Raw genomic sequence first — 23,211 nt, 5'->3', positions numbered from 1 at the left:
TGTCGGAGCATCAAAGTTCTCCATCTGTACTACCACTCGGGGTAGTGTGGTCGAAGTACCATCCTTGGACTGGACTGCAAGAGACAGCTTCTGGGCTTCATCTTTCTGGCATGACAGTAAACCTTCCTTCCTGGATCAGTTGGGAGCAACTGATATGACGAGACGATGCTTCATACTGTTTTTCTTGAGCTTACATCTTCAAGTAAAATGTTACGACTTTTGGCAGTTCTAAATTAAATGGGGTTTGAGTGACTTGACTTGGGATTTGAGTTTCAGGGGATCTTCAAGTTACGTGGGGGGGGGGGGGGATTCTTCAACGGCGGGACCACTCTTTCTCGTGCAACTGGTCCCGATGAACTGCACACCTCCAAAGTTTTTTAGTGATAATATGTAAATTGAGTGATGGGCGGGGCTTGAGAAAACGCACCCTCTAATTCGTCGCGCAAACTGCGTCATCCAAAATTTTATCCAATTGTATCACGAACACAAACATGAAACCAAAAGAAAAACATCTTCTCTCAATACGGGGTCGATTTAAGAAAACGAACGGCTTTCAGCAAAGTTTATAATGACAACAATAATTTTCAATATAAGATTTCCGGATTAAATGCACAAATATTCATCAAAATCAAAAAACATTAACATCATTGTGTGGGGAAAAAAATTAGCTTTCCAACGATATGCGACATCATATATAAATATTCTTGTTTCGCGACATGCCAAAAAATTTAAATCCAAACAAAGGAAATTCTTAAAAAATTTCAAATTCAACACTTTCTCGATGACAGAGAATAATTTCAAGCATATAACATTATTTCAAAAGTTTCTCTCAATCACAATATTTTACAACACAAGCTTTTTTTTTCTTTCTTTCTTCAAAGCATTGGAAACAGTGGAGAGAAAAGGGGGAAAAAAATATAAATTTTTAAAATTGAAATACTCACACGGTCTCAAAATTATTTAACTCTTGATTAACAAAAATGTTTGTTTCCCTTATTTTAAAAAAAACATCGACTTGGAATATGCAAAAAGCGAAAAATCGGCTTTTCAAGTATAAAAAAAAATATACACAACAGATTACGAACAGTGAGAGAGAAAGAGAAAAAAAAAGAAAGGAATCTTATCTTCCTTTTACACGTACTTAAGCGTTCGTGTGGGAACAAGAAAAACTGACTCATCAAGATGGCGATAATATCTTTGATTATCAGTGGATCATTAGGTGTGTCTCTCTCACAAAAGAAAGAATATATTATTCAAAAGAACACACATTTTCTCGTTCAATTTAACTCGGAATTTCTCAAAATTTTACAGGAAGAATCAGAAAAATTCAAGGAATTTGATATTGAGCTCAAATGATTGAGATGTCAAAGCAAAGCATTTAATATTTAGGATTTTCCGACAAACACAAACAGTGTGATGCATAAAGAGTGTGTGTCCACTCTATACGAACGATCTGTGGTTCAGATCTCGGGCATTTTATGAATATCAGACGGAATGATAACACAAGAGGAAAGGAACTAGACAATCACGAAATTCGGTTCAGCTTTCCATAATAATATAAAGACAGAAGCTCAAATATTTTCCACACTACAAACACAATTATATTTACATTTAGCAAATTTCACTTATTTGACATGACAATTCTGGGTTGAAAATATGTCAGGCTTCTTTGTCAAAGGGGGGAAAGTCTCCTACTTTTCCCACCGTGACATCACCGACGGTTTCGGAAAAAAAAATTTTACCGCGAGGAAAATTTTTAGAGAAAACACTCCATATAAAAAAAAAACAGATGTCAAGATCTACTCTCAATGATGTTACACAGTACTTGATGAAAAGAAAGAAAATGATTGAGTGATTTAGTTGCCTGGCAGTGTTTCAAAAGAAGAACAATCGCAACAGTTACCATGACACATCTGACATTTGGGGACAAGGAGATGAAGACAATGTCTACACAGAGGAACAAAATACAAAGTGTGTCACCTGAGTTATTCCAATGTGTTACCTCTATACTGCTTCTCATACCATCGAAATATGACTTCGATTCAACGAATTTGTCCATGCTTCGGACTCTACACATGCATCATGAAAATGAAACCAACACACCATGAAAAGGAAACTAACGTAAAAGAAAGGACAACATCAATGAAAATGAAACTACTACGTCTCAAGATACAAATATTGAAATCATCAATACACAACAGTGATCTGGTGTTTCACAGATACAACAAACAATATCTGGTGTTTGACAGATACAACAAAGAGATCTGGTGTTTCACAGATACAACAAAAGGGATCTGGTGTTTCACAGATACAACAAAGGGATTCTTTTGATTGTCCTCAATCATACTCGACATACTTGCTTCACGACACAGTGCGTGAAATTTGGAAGGCAGATTCATGTGTCTCCAGTGGTGTAGATGGTAGCATGCTTGCCCGGTATGCAAGAGGGCCTGGGTTCGAGTCCCGGCGGAGACGTGATGACTTTTCTTTCCGAGCTCACCTCAGCATAATATCCGGAAAATAACTGTTGCCTTGATATCTCTGGCTGAGAAAAAAGCCATCTATATCTCTCTAAACCGTCCCACCCGGGGGCCATTTCCTGAAGTTAAGAGAGGCTACTAATGCCTCTACTTCAGCGCCTCACGACACAGTGCGTGAAATTTGGAAGGCAGATTCATGTGTCTCCAGTGGTGTAGATGGTAGCATGCTTGCCCGGTATGCAAGAGGGCCTGGGTTCGAGTCCCGGCGGAGACGTGATGACTTTTCTTTCCGAGCTCACCTCAGCATAATATCCGGAAAATAACTGTTGCCTTGATACTTGCTTATGTTTACGTGTCATCACAAAATTCTCTTTTTTCCTGGAATACTCAAGCAACAACACATATGATTAATATTCGATTGCTGACATTATAAACAAATGATATTTGTTATGCAAACAAAATAAACATGTATTTCAATGTTACATTGTGACAAATTATACATTTGTGAGTCAATTTCCCCTTCGATTTTGTCTCAGTGGTCAGGCAAATGCAAATTGTTACATTGACAATTTTATGATATGATATACACAGAATGAAGAAAAAAAATTTTCCAATGTCAGTCTTTAAGGGAATGCTGTGATTCAGTGAACTGGTTGGAATCCATTATGAGTTGTAAACCAGGATTTGGGTGAGTTGCAGTAGCCCGACCTCTGGTTCCCAATCCTTGCTCCACAGCCAAAGACCCTACCTTCAACTGTAGAACGAAGCGGATTATTGCCGGACAAAAACGAACATGGCGAATTTGCCCAAACAAACTGGCCCGAACCGGATTGCCAGGGGTTTACCTCGGGTGGTTTCCGGTAACTGCAAACCCTAGGGTCTAAAGAAACTTGCGAAGTTACAGTGAGAAAAACATTGTATAAGGGATTCCTGTTTACCAAAAGTCACAACACCAGCTTACAACATAACAAAGTAAATCTTTAAGAGTTGTGACAAACATTTCAAGGAGGTGTATAACAATATTTCAATGATTTGTGTATTCTCATATGATATTTCATTGTCTAGACATGTCATTTCATGATATACAAATGATCAAAGAATGTTAAAGTCTCAAGAAAGTTTGCACTGGTGAGAGCTTGGGTAGTTTGACCATACGTCCATTTGACAGGGAAAAAAAAATGTTGCTTCGTTTATCCTTATGAAGGATTTGACTCAAAAAATTTTTTCTTTTATTTTATACACAGACTTTATGGTCACATTCCATTTTGAAAAAGGATTTTTAGGCAACTTATCAATCAGTATTTCCCTAAGAGACACAGCACTTACATTGATTTTTGTGTTCGAAAGAAAAAGAATTACTGAGCAAATATTCATGAGAGCAACCCTGAGCATACGTTGACAAATTCTATGTTTCGATCATAGACACAGAAAAAAAAATGAATGGATTTCTTTCAATCACACATCTCGCTTAGTGTGAACATGACCACTACGAAGACAAAAAAACTTTTCATGTGCGAGACAATATATTTTTGTCACAACAAAATACTCAAAGAAAATTGCAACGTTAACACTTATGTACATACATATTAACTCAAATGACAACGATATTAGTCTCTGAACCTTGCAGGTCGGACTACACTTGGACGAAGATTATGAAATCTGTTGTGTCTTCGGACAACAAAAACATTATGTCTAGGAACAATAGGCACATTATGTCTAGGAACAATAGGCACATTAATTTTCGTAAACAAGGGCATATCTCTAAAAGTTAACAAAGAATTAGCACCATTTGTATGCTGTGTCTCAAGCTTCAATTCTGAGTTTAGTGTTACAGAGGACCGATTTTCATTTTTATTCAAGTCCAAGAGAACTTGTTGAGTTTTACGAAGTGGTCTAGATAATCTGTCCACATGGACAACCTGGGTATCCTGTTCATTTCCAACTTTCTGGATACGAAAGCTAACTGGTGAAAGTTTTTCCAACACTTTATATGGTCCTGTATTTTTCTTAAAAAACTTCTTCGACAAATGAGGTGGGACTTTAGGAGTGAAGAGATATACGAGGTCTCCAACCTGTATGTTTTTATCAACTGACTTTGCTGAACGATTAGACTCTTGGGTTTCTGCTGCACTTCGTAGATTCTCTTTAACTATGTTAAAAGATTTTGAAAAAGTCTCCTGAAGATGCTGTGCGTAACTTGTGTGTGTGTAGGAAGGGACTGGGCCATTGTAGAGCATGTTTGCTGGCACTCGAAGTTCACGACCGAACAATAGAAACGCTGGAGAATAACCCGTGGAATTTAACTCGGAATTTCTAAAAATTTTACAGGAAGAATCAGAAAAATTCAAGGAATTTGATATTGAGCTCAAATGATTGAGATGTCAAAGCAAAGCATTTAATATTTAGGATTTTCCGACAAACACAAACAGTGTGATGCATAAAGAGTGTGTGTCCACTCTATACGAACGATCTGTGGTTCAGATCTCGGGCATTTTATGAATATCAGACGGAATGATAACACAAGAGGAAAGGAACTAGACAATCACGAAATTCGGTTCAGCTTTCCACAATAATATAAAGACAAGCTCAAATATTTTCCACACTACAAACACAATTATATTTACATTTAGCAAATTTCACGTATTTGACATGACAATTCTGGGTTGAAAATATGTCACGCTTCTTTGTCAAAGCGGGGAAAGTCTCCTACTTTTCCCACCGTGACGGATGGAATAAGGTGGCGAATTGTGGGGAGGCTAGAAGCAGGCCAATCTCAAGTCCAGATTTGTAGAGAGTTCAATTTAACACCCAGCGTCGTGTGTAACTTATGACAGTTCCAGAATACCAGATCCATCGAGAGAAAGCCTGGGCAAGGTCGTCCAAGAGCCACGACGGCCAGAGAAGATCGCCATTTGTCGATTATAGGGAGGCGTAACAGGAGTGCTACAGCTTCTCAGCTCTCTCGTGACTTGTATGCAGCCACAGGAACCTGTGTATCAAGGGTGACTGTTTCCAAAAGACTTAATGAGAGAGGGTTGTTTGCAAGAGGACCTGCTGTTTGCGTCCCGCTCACTTCTACGGACAGGAGAATCTGTTTATCATGGTGCAGAGAGCATAGAGATTGGAGTGTGGATCAATGGGCGACCATTCTCTTCACTGATGAGTCCCGGTTCAGCCTAAGCACTGATGCTCACTGTACGTTCATATGGGGAGAACCAGGGACCCGTTACCTACCCTCCAATGTTTGCGAAATCGACCATTATGGCGGAGGAGGTTTAATGGTCTGGGCAGGCATCATGTTGGATGGCCGCACACCTCTCCATGTCTTTGAAAGAGGCACTGTGACTGGTGTGAGGTATAGGGATGAGGTCTTGGAGCCCTATGTTCGCCTTTTCAGGGGTTCAGTTGGCCCTGAGTTCATTTTAATGGACGATAACGCGAGGCCACATAGAGCTCTTCTGCTTGACGATTTTCTAGAGAAGGAGGATATTCGCCGGATGGATTGGCCAGCCAGGTCGCAACCGCCCTCCGGGAACCATCCAGGGAATGAAAACAGTGTTGCTGAACGAGTGGGACCAATTGCCACAGGAAATGATAAACTGCCTTATTTCGGGCAGTTTAAGTCATTCTTCCGCTTTTTCGAGGCTTAGTTCGTCCTGGACTGGACTATACTGTAATCTTTTGGAGACCATACCTACAGAGGGACATAGACTTGGTTGAAGGGGTGCAGAGAAGAGCTACATGTTTGCTTATTGGCAAACAGGGCTTGAGTTATGAAGAGAGACTTCATTTTTTGAATATGTTTACATTGGATGAACGCAGGTGTCGAGGAGATATGTTCGAAGTGTTTAAAATTTTCAATGGGATGGATAGGTGGACCATGAACTTTTAGTACACCGCGAATTGACTGCTTTTACAAGGGGACACCAGTATCGATTGGTGAGGGACAATGCAAGGTTATGGTGTCACTGGGAATTTTTCTCTAACGGGGTTGTCAATAAATGGAATAGCTTACCTCCAGAGGTAGTAAATTGTAACACAATTGACACATTTAAAAAGAAATACGATATGCATGTTGGGGTAAATCGAGAAACTATCCATATTTAGAATAAGACAACCATAAGTATTCTTTATGGGCATTGTATAATATTTTATCATGTGTATATATTGTTTATAATTTTTGTTAATTGCATTTTTAATTGGGTTGCTGTATTTTAGAAATATATGACATCCATATTTTTATGGGCATCTTTTTCCCAGCCATCTCGTTGGGCATTTTGCCTGTTGTGGCATTATATTTGTATTTGTATATTTGTATTTCAAGCATAAAATCACGCTGCGAGACCTGTATATCTGTAAGAGGGGACCATACCCCCTATTAACCCATCTATTAACCCATTTTTTTGTTTATTCTGCAACCGCTGTTTCATACTTTCCAACTCCAACGAGTGTTACGCACGATCATGCGTGTGTATTACAATTATTGAATGGTTATTTGTTTTTATTTTATCAATGCATGTACATATCAAATTTCATTAAAATCGGTACAGTGGTTCTAGAGATAATCGACCAAGTCTGCAAATGCTCTTAATTTCTTACACCAGTGTAGGTATACTGTATATTCCTGCCCCTTCTAGTGTTAAGTAAAACAATGCTCATCTGTAAATCATATACTCCCTCAAATGATTAGCTCTATCTATATTTTTTTAGATGATATGGATGACTTATTCAACAGTATAGATGATGGCACATCTACAAACTTCTAGTTATTGCTGATAAACATGGAGGTATTTTGCAGTCACGTGCCTGTCAAACAAGGTTCTGGCATTTTACTGATCTATACTATGTTGCAATATAAGAGAAGAGTAAAGAGCTTTTATAAATTAAAATTGCTTTACCCAGAGAAAAAATATCTTCACAGCATTTCAAGAATTAATGAGAACAATTGTTCACACTGTTCTGTGACCATATATATATAATAAAATATGTGTATGGAAATTGTTTTGTTTATTTATACAATGCTGCTTGGTCAAGGCTTATTCAAGAGATCATTGAGTTCGAAATTGGTTGATCAAATATCAGTGTATTTACTAGCATATTCGGAAAAAATAATTATAAGTATTTTTGAATAATAATAAATTAGTAACTGATGAATGAATTAAAAATAGGCCTACGGGGCTCCTCCATAGAAATTATTTACCAGAAAGGGCTCAGTGAGTCAAAAAAAAAGGTTGAGAACCGCTGGTTTAAACTGTCATGTCAAAAACTTCAAATATTGCTTTTCAATATAAAAATTCCCATTGGAGTGTAATTGGAATGTTAATTGCATGTAATGTTTAAAGTGACTGTTATACAAAGAATAAATATTTAATATGATTGTAAAATAATTTTCCACACTCTACCGAATTATTTTGGTCTAATTAATGAAATCAATTATATTTGGGGTTTTTCTTATAAAATAATATAGTTTGAATAAAGCCTAGCATAACCACACTGAAGGGAAATTATGGATATTTGACATTCTCTGATTCAAGATGATTCTTGACCTTCCAAAATTTCTTCAACTGCTTATATATGTGCTTTGATATAAGCCATCTGCTGTACTCTTTTTACACAACAGATAAGTGTTTAAAAAAAGTTTATTACATCATATATGTAATGTTGATTTCTGTTATTAAATTATCTAGATAATCACTGATACTTAAAACGATACTTTTATTGTGCATAACATTAAAATATATCTAGCAATCAAAATACTAAATTGTAGAACCAAAATGTCATTTAATTTGGCTATGCTAGCTTGTACTTGTAGCTTAAGAAACTCCTGTAACTTATCCTTAGTCAAACTTAGTTATTGGACGTCAAAAACCCACAATCCTGGTAGATACTGATATAATTTCATTATCATCAGCTTTGGAATAGCTTAAAAAAACTATACCAATGTCGACAATTTTCGTTGTGAACTGCTATAGATTTTTTTGAATCGGGAAGTGAACCTGGTGTCTTATGGACAACGGGAAAAACGAAACGTGAGAGAAAAAGTTTCGTTTTCCCCCATTCTCCATAACATTACAAATAATAAAGCGCTCTTTACAATGTAGTCCTCTTGAGTTGGATTCTCTGAGACTTGCCCTGGACCCTGTTGCCCCTTCGTCTCCGGGGGCATTCTTTTACCTAAACAAAAAAATGTTCTTTTCTCTCACGTTTAGTTTTTCCCGTTCTCCATAACATGTCCAGATAGAAAGAGATATTGAAACCGGAGTCATTTCATTGAATGCACCTTTGCAATGTACATCTGATGCTACCATTGCTTTTGGATACTTCCTGAGAAATGAGCATTTAAAGAATTTCATCACAACTTTTTGTGAATGCACCCACTACCTTCAGATAATTAAAAGGTGTATTCACATCAAAATGGGGGGGGGGGCATATTCAGGGATGGAATTCAGTGGCGGATTACCGCACAGGCGCATGAGGTCTCGGCAGAGTGGGGGGCCTCCAAATAGTTGTGTGCTTCATCCTACATATGAATTTACATGCGCATCAACAAATCTCTTGAACTAAGTACAGTATCTGCTCTCCCCTTTTTTTTAATGTATACTGTACGTATAAGAGTTATGGAAGAAAAACGGGAACTGAAAGAAAAGAACAATTTACAAGACGCAGCTCTCAAGGGCCAGTTCTTCCCCGACAAAGAAAGAAGAGACATTGTAAAGCGATCATTCAGGGAGGGTCATTTTCAAACAGTATTTCCCTAAGGGCACAAGCAGGAGGAGGGGTGAGAACAGCAGGTCCTAATGTCTGTCTGAAATGAAAATTGGAGTGAAGGCATAAACAGATGTCTCATTCCACAGTATTAAATGCTTTTATGGGCGCCGATAATACGACAGCTTTGGTGTAAGCTTTTGTATACAGTATAATGGATGGCTATTGGCAAGCGGCGACATCAACAGGAAGAGACACTCGTACTAATTAAAATGAATGTAGTAGAGCTCTTATTGTGATTTTGTCTCCCACTTGTTTGAATGAAATACTATAAGCTGGTTCAAACAACATATACATTTGCAATCTATGACTGGAACCATACGACCATATGACCAAAAAAAAAGTGGGGTTTGAAATGAATGCTGAATGACATGCATTCTGAATCACATGATTTTTCTGTTTCTCTTTTAACACTCCCTCCCCGGCTGAAAAAAATCAAGGGGGTTTCTTTTCCTTCTTTCTAAAAAAAAAGAGCTACATTTTTGGATTGGTCAAGGAGGCTTGGGTAGACAACATCTTTGTGTCAGACCGAAAAGTGTTTATTGTTAATGTAATTGTAATGAAAAAAAATTTCATGCCGATCCTCAAGATTTCCTTTAGGATTTAGATTGCAGAATCTCCAAAAATAACGGTAAGCAAAACTAAAAATATATAAATTATCTGATAAATTTTTATTTGAGCATTTCAATTCAACTACAGTAGTCTCTCGAGAATTCGGTCGTGCTCTAATCCAGTAGTCCAGGATATTTAGGTGGTGTGGTGTCACTTTTCTCCTGATGCCCTAACCCCTTAACACGTTCTAATATTTCTTAATTGCTGATCAAGTCCTGACTATGTCTTTGCACGAAATTTCATATATTATTTCAATGGGTTTCTTCAAAGTTAATCCAGCAATTTCGGTAAAATCTGGCACACCGTGGTCTAATACGTACCGGATTAGCGAGAGTCTACTGCAGGGGTCTTCAACCTTTGAGGCATAGCAGGCCATATTGAAACATTTTATAAAGTACGCGGGCCACAATGTTATACTGTGGCATTTTTCGTTATTAAGCGAAACGGGGGGGGGGGGGCATAATATAGAAGATTTTTATTCACTCTGAATACAAATAATGCAAAGGCCACAACAGGCAGAGTGCCCAACGAGGTGGCTGAAAGAGAAAATAATAATAATTAATACAATAATAGTAAAAATAAAATAGAATAAACAAATAAAAAATAATAATTTCTAAAAAAAATTTTTTAAATAATTTCTTTCATTAAATTTTATTCATTCTGAAATAATTTCTTTCATTAAATTTTATTCATTCTGAAATCATTTCTTTCATTAAATTTAATTCATTCTGAACTAATTTCTTCCATTAAAAATATAATTCTTATATTTACTCTGATATAATTTCTTCCCTCTATTCCCTCTATTGAAGAAATGTTTTTCTATTAAATATTATCAGTATCTTTATATCAAATTAAATATATTATATTTGAGATATTATCAAATCTTTATTAATCAGTAATATTAAATTACTAAAACTATGACGGATCTCCATTTTTGCCGTGTGGCTGAAGGCACCAGGATGGACATCTTAGATTACTAAAAATATGATGCAGAATTTTACTGTGATTTTTTTTTTTAATGGGAGTGTGATTATTTTTCATCTAGTACCAGAGAATATCATTATATTTCCTTATCTTATTTTTGTGTTTATGGTTTTGGTGATGCAAAAATAAAAAAAAAAGTTATGATTTTCATAATATTGTTCATTTTAGTGAACCATCTCGTTCTTATTAGGGCCAAAAGGGTGCAGTGGTGGATAAACGCAAATTTGTGGGTGGGGGCGGTGGTTGTGACCATGTGTTCAATTTTTCAGGACGGTTCTGATTTTTTTTGGAAAAAATTCTGAATTTTCCTCCTTTTTTAAGCAAATTTATTTTCTTGGTTTGTTATTCAGTCAAAAACGTAGAAAACATTTTTTTTTTCCATTTAATTTTTCTGCTCTCGGGGGGGGGGGGGAGGGGTGACAGCCCCTACCTTTAATCCGCCCCTGATAGGGGGCCTCCAGATCAGGTTGCGCCTGGGGCCTCCCAAAATCATGATCCTCCACTGATGGGATTGCTGTGCCATTAGCAATTTCCTGCTAATACTGCGCCATAACGTTAATTTTCCGAGAAAATTTGGTGCTTCTCCGCCAATCGAGGTTCTCTGAAATTTCCCTCTTCAACTCTTGCTTTCGATGACGTCATTTGAGTCATGCTGTGACGTCAACCTCGGTGTTACTACTGTAACTTATAAAAAAAACTTTTGTGTATGTTCCGGTTTTTTTGTAGAATTCACATCAAGATACTGGTTCTGATGTGAATTTCCTGCATTTGTGTGTGAACATAGTACGTCTATTTCAGATTCCGAAAACCTGCATCGTCTCTGATTAATCAATCGTTGTTGAAAACCAAATTTCAAACTAAAAAAGTTCAGATATTTAACCAATCAGAGACGAAGCGGGTTTTCGGAATCTAAAATACGGACACACTATGTTTGCACCAAAGCGGCTTAAGATCAATCTTTAATACACCTTTCGTTCGCACCATCGAGCTAGAACTCCTTAATACACAGGCTGGCGCATGCGGCATTCTGGTCCTTTTTGTAGCACTGCTTACTATCATCGCATTGTAGGGTCCTTTCAACGCTCCTATATATTAGTTAAATTTATTGTGTTTTTAGTTGTTTTTATCGATTTTTTTCGTGAAATAACTTCAGAAATGCCTTGTTGTTCGGCTCCAAAGTGTTCCAATTCCGACAAAAAAGGTTTTAGAATGTTTAGATTTCCGGCGGAAAAAGAACGACGCGCGAAGTGGATCGTGAACTCCAGGAGAGACGATTTCATACCAGGAAACGGAGCTCGCCTGTGTGAAGTGAGTTAAATTTAATTATTCTGTGTGAATTTTATTTTTTCAAAATCGTATTTGTGATAATGATTTTAAATGAGAACTATATGAAAAAATAAATCGTTTGGAGGTAGCAGACGATATTTGGCGCCATTGCCCACGTGTTGTGTTTCGATATAAAAAAATGATTTTCAATCATTTTCCCGGTTTTTTGTTCCGCTTGATTTAAGAGAAAAGATGCATAGGTACATAATTTTGACCAAGAGAACTAATTTAAATTCAAATTATTTATGAATTTATCGTGGAATGCTCACTTTCTCGGCTCTTAGTTTGGCGATTTATCGCTACTACCACGAATTACTGTTATTATCACAAAAAAAATGAGTAACTTTGCCTGGTTTTAATTTACACAAAAATTACCACGTTTTTGAGACAAATAAATCACACTGGTCGAATGGTCGACGCGTTTCGGCTCTTCAATGGAGAGCCGTCATCAGGACCTCGTGGTCAGAACTCACACGAATGAAGAGTGATGTTTACGTCTGGTCGTCCGAAGAGTTCGCCTTTGTATTTGCTGCGTCCGAGTGGTCTTTGGATGCGAATTGGGGAGCCATCTGTTGTAAAGTGTTGAAAGTTTTTTCACGACTGAGGTTAATAAAGCCTGTCCAAGCTGACGAAATAGGTGGTGTGTTTCTTCCATCATTAACGAGGAAATTCTGGCATGTTCTGATGAAATATCCCTCGAGAAAATTCAATTCCGAATTGTGTGTTGCTTTTTTAAAAACAAATGCTTTGTCAAAATCAAAATGATGTGAATCATTTGATTCATCATTTTCATTTGATTCATCATGACATCATTTTGATTTTGACAAAGCATTTGTTTTTAAAAAAGCAACACACAATTCGGAATTGAATTTTCTCGAGGGATATTTCATCAGAACATGCCAGAATTTCCTCGTTAATGATGGAAGAAACACACCACCTATTTCGTCAGCTTGGACAGGCTTTATTAACCTCAGTCGTGAAAAAACTTTCAACACTTTACAACAGATGGCTCCCCAATTCGCATCCAAAGACCACTCGGACGCAGCAAATACAAAGGCGAACTCTTCGGACGACCAGACGTAAACATCACTCTTCATTCGTGTGAGTTCTGACCACGAGGTCCTGATGACGGCTCTCCATTGAAGAGCCGAAACGCGTCGACCATTCGACCAGTGTGATTTATTTGTCTTAAAAACGTGGTAATTTTTGTGTAAATTACTGTTATAGTGAATTTTAACTTATTTTGTTATGTTTTGAGGCAAAATTTCATGCGATATTTCTGTGGAAAATAGAAATGTTTTAATTTTGGCATTTTCAACTAAGAGAACAAGGTGATTTCAAATCAGTTGGAAATAGGTTCTTCAATCATCCTTGCTTGCTGTAGTGAGCTCTGCTGGTTTGGCGACTTATCGCTTGCAGATTGGGAGTAATTAGCTAAAATTGTATCTTCACTGAAAATCAAATTTAATGGGATTAAAAATTAATGTGATAGACGTCGTATTTCAATTGATTTCATTTTCTGTCCCCCATAATTCTTTTAACAGACTACAAAATTGTGATTGGTATCATTAGTTTGTGTTACTGGACTGGTGAGCACTCTCTCTTTCCTGCAAGGCACATGCAGTGACTACTTTGCAAATTAATTACAAAGAATTAATTTAATCTTACTGTTTTAAAATTAATTGCATGTTCAGCTTAAATCATTATCTTGCTTGGAAAAAGGTTTTTAATTTTTTCACTCGCACTACATGCATGAGTTTTGAAACAAACACCTCATGGATTAAATTTTGCCCATGCAAAAACTGTTTTTTTCTTCTTTCTCAAGAATAATACATTCTAATTTCTTTGGGGTTTCAAGAAAGTATGATGGAAAGTAATTTTTTCAAATTCGGAATTTAAAATTTCTATTTTTTTTTAATTTTAGACATTTCTATAATTTTTCTTAAATTTTAGACATTTTTATAATTTTTCTTAAATTTAAACATTTTTAAAATTTTCAATGAATCTCAAAAATTCTATCTATATCCCTATAATAGCTTAGTAAGTGTGAAAAATTGCATAACAATGTCAAATCATTCGCCAGTAACCAATTTGAGAAAAATGCCTTTAAGTCTTGTGAAGCAGAAATGTTGACATTTTTTTCTCAGACCCAACACCATACAGACACATGAAAATAACTTCAAAACGTACTGTTTTTTTATATTGCTATCTTACTTTTATTTATCCCTTTAATGCTTTGAAAAGCCTGCCGCTTCAAACACTGGATGCTCAGCAAATTAAAAAAAGCCATAGATTAAAAAACTGATGAGGTAAAAATTCAATTGAATTTATTTTGCAGTCTGTTATCTATTTAATATGTTCTGAGAGTAATATTTGAGGCAAATTAGCAATTACTATGAGAAAGATAAAAAGATAGAAATTGACATTATAACCGTCAAAACGCATTATAAATGTTAATATTTTTTTACATTGACATTAGCATGAACAGATTTTCTGGTAAGTGTGATACAAAAGATGCGTAACAATTACTTTTTTAAATGAGTATTAAGCTCAACAATGTGTGCATAATTTTCAGTAGACGAAGTTTCGTCAATTGTCACCACCATATCTCATTGCATAGATATGCAATTGCGAAACACGTTATAATGATAGCAAGAAAAACCTTTTTGAAAATCAGTTTTTTTTTTCATTCACTTATTTCTGATGTCCGTTATCACAATACACAAATTCACAACAAATCACACAAAACACTGCACGTCAATATAAATTTTGTGCTGCCTCCATTGTTTTAAGTGGTATTATTATAATTATTCATCTGTGGAATTTTCCCCATTTCAAGAAAATGGTTTTAAGTTCATTGACCAGATTGTAAGCACACTGATAATATATACTAAAGATAAAGATATGAACTGTTGCATCCTATCTTTCTAGTATGTGGAATACATCTCCATTGATATTTTTCCTTTATCATCACACAACCTTGGTTATGTTCCAAAAACTCTGTTCATACCATTTAGATGTACTGCTAATTTGATTAATTAAAGGATAATTTCGTTGAACAAGAAACAAATAACCATGCATGAAAAAAATTATGGAAGTAATAATAAACTGGTAATGTGTAAAACAAAAGTACACAATAGATTCAATGATATACGAAATATAAAATGTAAACAAACAAAAAAAATGTAAGTCAGGGTTTGACAAATCAAGAGGGAAAAAAAATTAATGCCAGTCAAACTTCTTAGGAGCCAAGGGTGATCTTAATCTCAAATAAAATGGTAATGAATAATGTTTTTTTTTTTTTTTCAACTTTCTATATCTTTTTCCTACTTTAAGAGACACATGCTGCCTTGAAATAAAAAGACTCAAATTTACTTATCACATGATTTACTTTATAAAATCTGTAATGGCATTTCATCGCCATGGCGCCCTGGTGGGATTTGTCAAGTCCTGCTACAAGTAACTGTTTTTTCCTTTAACTAAATGAAGAAAAAGACTCATGAGCAAGTATTGTGAATGGCAGGGATTAGTAGGGAGTGTTTTATAGGGATTACAGATTTCAGTCAGATCGTCCATCTCAAGCTCTTTTTCACAAGTTCATAGAAAAGCTCTATATTACACAGCTCACTCAATACACATCTAGGCAATTTTGTAAGTGGAAGGGTCAAGTCTACACTGTTTTGTTAGTGAATGAGCACCAGAAATTTGCCACTGGACTTATCCTTTTGATGAGATCTCTTCTAGCCCAGCTTCGTGGAAGAGTACGGAAGACTGCGGGAGGTCCAAATCTATGCAACGTTTGTTAGTGATAAAGTAAAGGTGCTTGCATCCTTTTAGATTAGGTTTCTTCTTAGATCCTGTTAGGATATCAATAGGCTATTTACTATGTTTACTGGAAATTCAGATGCGTTATTTTAGAGCAGATTCAGACATCCCCATTACTGTAATTGAAGAAAATACTTTAAGGATAGGTATTAAGAATTCCATGAGTGTCCAGTATTTAGAGATTAGTTATGATGGTTAATGAAGATTTCAATTCCTATTCTGAGAAATTGGGGCAGAATTTTTCATCTTTGAAAAACAGATGTGTATCCCTTAAAAGGAATTTTGACTGTTTTGGACGTTAATATTTGTACCATATTAATCACTTAAAAATATGTATGTTATGCTGTTTTATCATTCTTATGTGTGATGCAATATGCACTTACCTGACATTACTTTGAATTAAGGTATAAAAAAAGCTGTGTGGTAATTTTTCGTTATTGTCCCTTTTTAAATTAGGTACATTTTGAAGAAAACCAGTATGAGTTGAAAAGGCAAGATGGCTGCAAGAAGTTAAAGCAAACTGCTGTGCCAACCTTGTTCCAGGTTCCTAACCCACCGAAACTTCTTACTCCTCAACGAAGAAGAATATAGGCCTTCCAAAAGTTCTGAGTGATGATTATGTATGTGATATTCTCAAATAACCTTATTTTCTCAATTGTCATTATTAGAGCTCGGATTATATGCAAATGCATATGTGCATATGCATTTGCATATTTTGGCCTTTTTTAGCATTAATGCATATAAATGCATAAAATCAAAGAATTTTCAGAATAAGTGCATATTTTTGAAGGTTTGTTTAAGCTCACTCAATTTTTTTAATTAATTTTTTGGGGGTTTTTTTTCACCCCGCAGGTGAAATTTATGAAGTATTTTACGAATAATATTAACCGTTTTATTGTAAAGGCTATTTCTAGAGATATGTCAAAGTGTTAAATTTTTTTAGAAATAGTGTCGAAATTCTTTGGTTAATGCTATTTTCGTTATTGAGCAGCTACAACAAACTGAAAATTAAAAAAATGCTTCAGTAAAAATATGAAGATATTTGCATATGCAATATATGTAGTCATAAGAGGGGGTATTTTTTGTAAGTAAATACATATATGCACTAAGAAATAGAAAAGATGCATTTTACAAACACATCAGCTTATTTTTTGCATGATTTTCTCATTTTTTTAATACATATTTCGGAATTTTTGACTTTTCAAGATTTCTAATGCATATTCTGAGGTGTTTGATGCACATTTTGGTATTTTAAGTACAAATTTTTGCATTTTTAAATGTGTGTGTGCATATTTTTTGCATTTTAAGTGTATATTTTTTGCATTTTAAGTGCATATTTTTTGAATTTTTAAGTGCATATTTGCATATTTTTAGAGCATATTTTGCCACTTGTTTAGTGCGTATAATCCGGGCTCTAGTCATTATAAAGCCAGAAAATACACTAGTTAACTGTTTCATTCAGTAAGGTTTATGGCCAAAAATTAACAGTTCTTACTTTTTTGGTGCTGCTAATTTGTATAATACTAAATATAATCGGGATACAGTTATTAAAGAATTGCATTCTCTTGCACAAATGGCTGTGGCGAATGAAATATGAATGCAAACCTTCACACCATTTATTTAATTTCAGAAACACAAACATTTTATAAAACAACTTCAGCCCTATTAAACTATTTATTGGGTCTATTAATTTCACTTTTCTAGAATAATGTTTTCTTTTCTTTCTTTTACAGCATTTTGAAAGCATTACTAGGGAACCTATTAAGGAGGTAGCACCATCAACCTCAAAAAACCCAGAAGACCTTCAAGCTCAGATTAGGCAGTTGCAAGAGGAAAATGAAAAATTAAGGCAAAATCTGGAGTGCATAAACAACAAAGTGGGAACATTCTTGTCATCAGAGCAAGTTAGTGTCTTGGGGCAAAACCATAAGTCCATTTCCCAGTGGTCTAGTGCAGAGATTGTTCGCGGCTTAAAATTACGTTTTGCTTTAGGCAAGCATGGCTACAATTACTTGAGGTCAACTGGGTATCCTGCTCCCTCATACAGCACTATTAATCGCAAAGTTGCAAGCATTCAGGTAGATATTGTGGTTATGAGTTGGACATTGTGGCATGTTTAGAATGTTGTAGATGCTCTTCTGTTGCAAGTAATCCACCCCCCCCCCCCATGAACAATGTGGATTCCTCCCAGAAATAATTGCTTGATATGAATAATTTTACGGCAGTTATGAAAGAAATGGTGCACCTACATTTAAAGTGTATGGGTGCTTCTCATGAAATTGACCCGAATTGTGTCTGCAGAAATTCACATCAAGTATATATGACACCATACTTTTTTTTGTCCATCACTTTATATTTGTATTCGAGTTTCTAAGAAGCCACCACGCCATTTTTAATTTCACCAATAGATTTTTGAAACAAATTTTCATCTGTTAAAGAAATGCCCTCTCTTGGCTGTCACCACCCCATTTTTCAAAGTAAAAATAACTTTCTCTCTTAAAACAGATTTTTTTCTGTAATTTATATTTTTGGGCCAGTGTACTTTCATGTTTATTTTTTTTTTACAATTTTAAATATTTTTTATCAATAGTTTATAGTCAAATGAAAATTTTCCCAGCTTTTTTTTCCCCCCAATCGTGACATTTGGGAAGGATTGGTTCAAGTTCTGCAATACCAGCTGCCACCTATCAAATTTAGTGTTGAGAGGGTTGCAAAGAATATAGCCATATGCAGGTGTTTTTTTTTTTAACAACTGGCAGTTGAGAAGATGAATTTTGTTTTGGAAAGAGAAAATTCAACTGCCTTTGCAGGGAATCGAACCCAAGTCCTTTTACATTCCTGGTGAACGCACTAGACTACAGAGGCAAAGAATATCTCCATCTTTCCTTGGGGCTCATGTGCATTGAACGGGACCATACATGGACAGTCGGACACAATTCAGGCCAAAGCTCACAACTGCTGCCACTAGATGGTGACATGCAAGGATGATGTCACTCTCCGCTACAATACAAAGGTTTTTTTAATATTTTTTTTTTGCTTTTGTGGTCTAGGGCATTAGATTCCCCACAAAGGCAGTTGAATTTTCTCTTTCCAAAAAAAAAAAAATGCATCTTTACAACAGCCAGATAGAAAAGAAAAACTCGCATGGTAGCCGAGAGTGACGTCATCCTTTCACGAATATAGCCATCACTTGAATCTCCTTTTAAATCAGTTAGAATGGTAAATTAATTCAGAAACTAACTAGGTTCATTCTCAGGAAAAAAGAGGAGTGTTTTTATCAAATGCCTGTCTCCTATATATGGATAACTTTTTTTTTTAAATATTTTTGTCATATTTTGTTGATATGACCAATATATAATGAAAGACAGATTTTTAATTATTGGGTCTAGTAAACTATCTTAAGAAATATAATACCTGCTATATGGTAACTAAGCTATATATATACTCAATCCAGGTACTGAAGTTATAAAATAGGCTCCCCCACTTTAGTGAGTGAGCAGGTGTAACTATTTATCACTCTGCCAACATCATTTCACACATTCATTCCTCTGAATACAAGAAATTTGAAAGATTCTAAAACTAAGTGAAATTTATCTGAATATCTTCACATAAATTTGTCTTTTTCATCTTTTAGTCACCTGCAATTTCTATATTATTCTTTTAAATTATTGGATGAGTAATGGTAAAATTCTGAAAATAGTTTGCTACACGTATCGGCATCTATCTATTGTACACAATGAATTACCGTGTGGTGTCAGAAAAAATTACATTATGCACTTACACTAATAATGTTATAGAGCCTCAGTGTCTTTATATTTTTAAGAAAAGTTTGTGTTTCATTTTTACTCGTCATTGCTTATTTGTTTACTTTTTAGATGAGGAGAGAAAGCTTGGTTCGGAGGATACTAGCTACAGACAAATGTATTTATTAAAAGGAATCAATGTGTGTATTTTATTGGTGATTATCTATCCTGATGTTGTGATGTTTTTATACATTTATTAGGATTTTAAGATTAGCTTGTTATTGGCCCATGGCTGCAACCGGGGGGGGGGGGGGCATGTGGGTCTGGTGCCCCAGGCGCTGGACCAGAAGGGGTGCAGAATTCACCCTTTAACTGTTTCTACATGCAAGGGGGTACCAAAATTCTGGCTTGCCCGGGGGACAAAGTATTTTGTTGCGCCCCTGTATTGACCTATTACTGGGGTCAAAGATAACGAAATATGGGTATTTACCATTGTACGCGTAGACTATTTTTTTGCCATAATTGTAATTTTCAATTTTCAGTAGAGTTTTTATCTTGGCTCTCTTAAAGTATTGCTTTTGAATATGTATATATATGTATATATATTTTTTTTTTTCCAGATTAATTGCTGTTGGGTCACACAGTTTCAAGAAAAGAACTATATTTCTATTATTTAAGCATATTTTTTTTGTAATTCCCAAAGTTTACTGGTACTCTAAAGCAGCGTAATAATTGATTACATGGTGTAGAAAAATATGTGAAATTGTGAATGATATTTGTAAAATCTTGCTTTCATCAGTTATGTACATTATGTTTGAATATTTTTTTAATAAATAAATTTATTCACTCATTGAGCTCGTCAATTTACATTATTGAACCTGTGTGTGCTATTCAGAATTTGTAATTTACTGAAGAAAATTCTGATAAAATAAATGCTCCTAAAATATTTTTACTAAATTTCCAATATCTAGAGGCAGTAGTTTATCAAATCCTTAACTTCACACAATCATTTAATATCCAGAAGAAATTTTCTTAATGTAATCTAAATTGACTATATATATATTTTTGTATGCCACTTTTATCCTGAAATTAAGGATCGGGGTAAGGGATATATAGGAATATTTTATTTTCACTAAAAAAACTGAAAAAAAGTTAAGAATTTTTTTTTTTTTTGCTATATACTTTTGTGTTTAAGATTAATCACGATCGTCATCACACGAACTGTTACGAATTCAACCTGTTTACCAATAATTTCGTGAAACGTGGATTATTTCCCATAGTTAATCCGTTCCTTGAAATTCCTCGTTTCTCCCACAAATTGTATTTTCCATACGCTTTTGCCAAGCATTTTTAGCGCGAGGGGAATTCTGTTAGGTTGCTATGCCAGATTTACCGACGCGATTTTTTTTCCCCTCTGTTTGGCGGTCATTTCCGAAGCGACGATTTCGTGCAGCAACCCTTCGGCGAGGACCAGAATGCCTGATGATTCCGCTCGTATATGAAGGCGTCTTACATCGAGCTGGAGGGAGTATGACGTCAGCGGTCTTCACCTTGGCAAGTGCTGAGAATGTCGTCCACAACTTCATTGGTCGGAAGATCATGTGACTCGGTGAAAGCGAGTAAGTGCCATATGAAAATAATCCTCCGTTATTTTCATATGGCATAAATAGGAGTTTAAAACAATAAATGAAAGAGATCATTTCAGCATTGATAAAAGTGATAATTCCAGAATTAATGAAAGAAAAATTCTAGTTTCAATGAAAGATGATTTCAGTTCCAAAATAAATGAAAGCGATAATTCCAGCATTAATAAAAGAAATAATTTCTGCATTAGTGAAAGAAATAATTCCATTGAATGATAATTCAGCATTGATTCAGAACCCAAGTTGTCGCCTGACGTCAATAAAAACGTTTTTTGGAAGTCATAAAATGTCTCAAACATGACGTGATAAAATGGTCATTATGTCCATTTTGGAAACGTCAAAAATGACCATTTGCAAATAGTTAAACTTTCAGAAGATAGATGGCGCTATTCGAAGAGACGGGGAAAAAAAAGTATCACTTTCTGGCGCAGGTCGGAGTCGAACCTGGTTTCTCTCCGTATTGTCCCTATGTATCTCACGCCATGCCTTAACCGATCGCGCTAAAGTAGCAGTAACCACCTGATGTTATTTAATGAAGACTTTAAAAGTATTGATTAGTTATATTACAATTGCCGTTTAATCTCTTGCTGAGTTTAGCCGATGGCAGTTATTTTTTCGTTTCATTTTTTTATCCATGAAAAATATAGTAATATAATTATAAATATAATTATTTGCATTGTTTACAATTATCGAAAAAAAAAAGTTTTTAAAAAATTCATTTTTTTTAGATCAATGAATTCGTTGCATCTTCTTGAATTTTTGACAGATTTCACAGATCTTCTGATCGTCCGTAAAAAACATGAAATGGATGCAATTATAATTTATATAACGTACGTTGATAAATTTATATGAACAATTACTCATTGAAAAATTATGCATTTCCATTCAAAACAAAATCGCAGTTAAAAGTACTTCATTTATCTTGTGACAACCAGTAACGAATAGGCCTAGGGTAATTTTGAAACACCCTCAGAAGGTTCATTAACAAACATTTTGGATAATTTTGATATTTTCATCCGGAACAGAATTTTTCAGTTGGAAAGAAATTCGTGATTTTTATGACGCAAAATCGTTTACGCCATAAAAAAATCACGTCATTTCATGACTTTCATGGCTAATAAGGTCATGAAATGACCTGATATTTCATTAAGGTCATCAAGAATCACGTTATTTCCTGACCTTTATTGTTCGTGGTCACCAAATGACTTTGAAATGACGTGATTTTTTTTTTTGACTGACGTCATTCAGAGAAAATGACCAAATTTTCACGTCATATTTGACGTCAGGCGACTACTTGGGAAGTAAGGAGTACAGATCAAACTTATCTCAACTGCATCAAATCCAGGAAGTCCTTTCAGATAAAAGTGTTTTGGTGAAAGCTCTGTTTCTGAAAGAAGCATTGGAACTTTTCAATGGCTTTCTGGCATTATTTCAAAAAGAGGAGTCCCTCATACACCTTTTGGATGACGAGCTAGGAGTTCTTGTTAGAAAAATTATGGCGCGTTTTCTGAAATCTAAACATATTCAGAATGTTAAATTTCTGAGCTCCAGAATTTAGCTATAGAAAGCAGTGAGAACTGGAAGAAAAATGTGGTTGTTGGTGCTGAAATAGAATCCAATCTTGCTGAGCTGGGGAATGTTCTCAAGAAAAAATTTCTATTAGGTGCTGGATCACTTGCACTGGTGCCAGATCGTCAAGCACTTGCTTAGTTTACCTTTTGAGAACACCATGCTGGAAAAAATGAAGTGTTTGTATCCCGTTTCAAAGCTACCGCAAGTTGTTTGTCCTTCAGATATCCCTGTTCTCTTGGGTGAATGAATTTCTCTGCAGTG

General features: G+C 35.3%; 2 protein-coding genes and 1 long non-coding RNA gene across 4 annotated transcripts in view; all 3 read left to right on the top strand.

Moving 5' to 3' along the window:
- Positions 1-7,476, top strand: part of LOC149086339 (uncharacterized) — a 138,940-nt gene extending 131,464 nt beyond the window's left edge. The window contains exon 7 of one of the 2 annotated variants that reach the window (XM_089232386.1): positions 7,191-7,476. In XM_089232386.1, the coding sequence (XP_089088512.1) occupies positions 7,191-7,246 (56 nt within the window). In that variant the 3' untranslated portion in view covers positions 7,247-7,476. The remainder of the gene's footprint in view (positions 1-7,190) is intronic. The other variant, XM_089232385.1, reaches the window with a different exon arrangement.
- Positions 7,477-11,843: 4,367 nt separating this feature from the next.
- LOC149086338 (THAP domain-containing protein 2-like) lies at positions 11,844-16,568 on the top strand (the record flags this gene model as incomplete). The annotated part of the gene is made up of 2 exons (XM_089232361.1): positions 11,844-12,149; positions 16,449-16,568. Coding segments are annotated over exons 1-2 (411 nt in total), but the record flags the coding sequence as incomplete, so codon positions are not given.
- A 7-nt stretch (positions 16,569-16,575) lies between these two features.
- LOC149086337 (uncharacterized) lies at positions 16,576-20,618 on the top strand. The gene is made up of 3 exons (XR_016192693.1): positions 16,576-16,612; positions 17,726-19,935; positions 20,356-20,618. It is a non-coding gene; the product is annotated as an uncharacterized LOC149086337 (long non-coding RNA).
- Positions 20,619-23,211: the final 2,593 nt, after the last annotated feature.

Source organism: Pholcus phalangioides, unplaced genomic scaffold (genome assembly GCF_987345545.1).
Source record: "Pholcus phalangioides strain wild (caught in Gottingen) unplaced genomic scaffold, Ppha-v1.0 ptg000005l_1, whole genome shotgun sequence".
NCBI classification, from domain to species: Eukaryota; Metazoa; Arthropoda; class Arachnida; order Araneae; family Pholcidae; genus Pholcus; species Pholcus phalangioides.
Note: the sequence above shows the minus strand (reverse complement) of the source record. Positions and strands in the feature narration are given on the sequence as shown.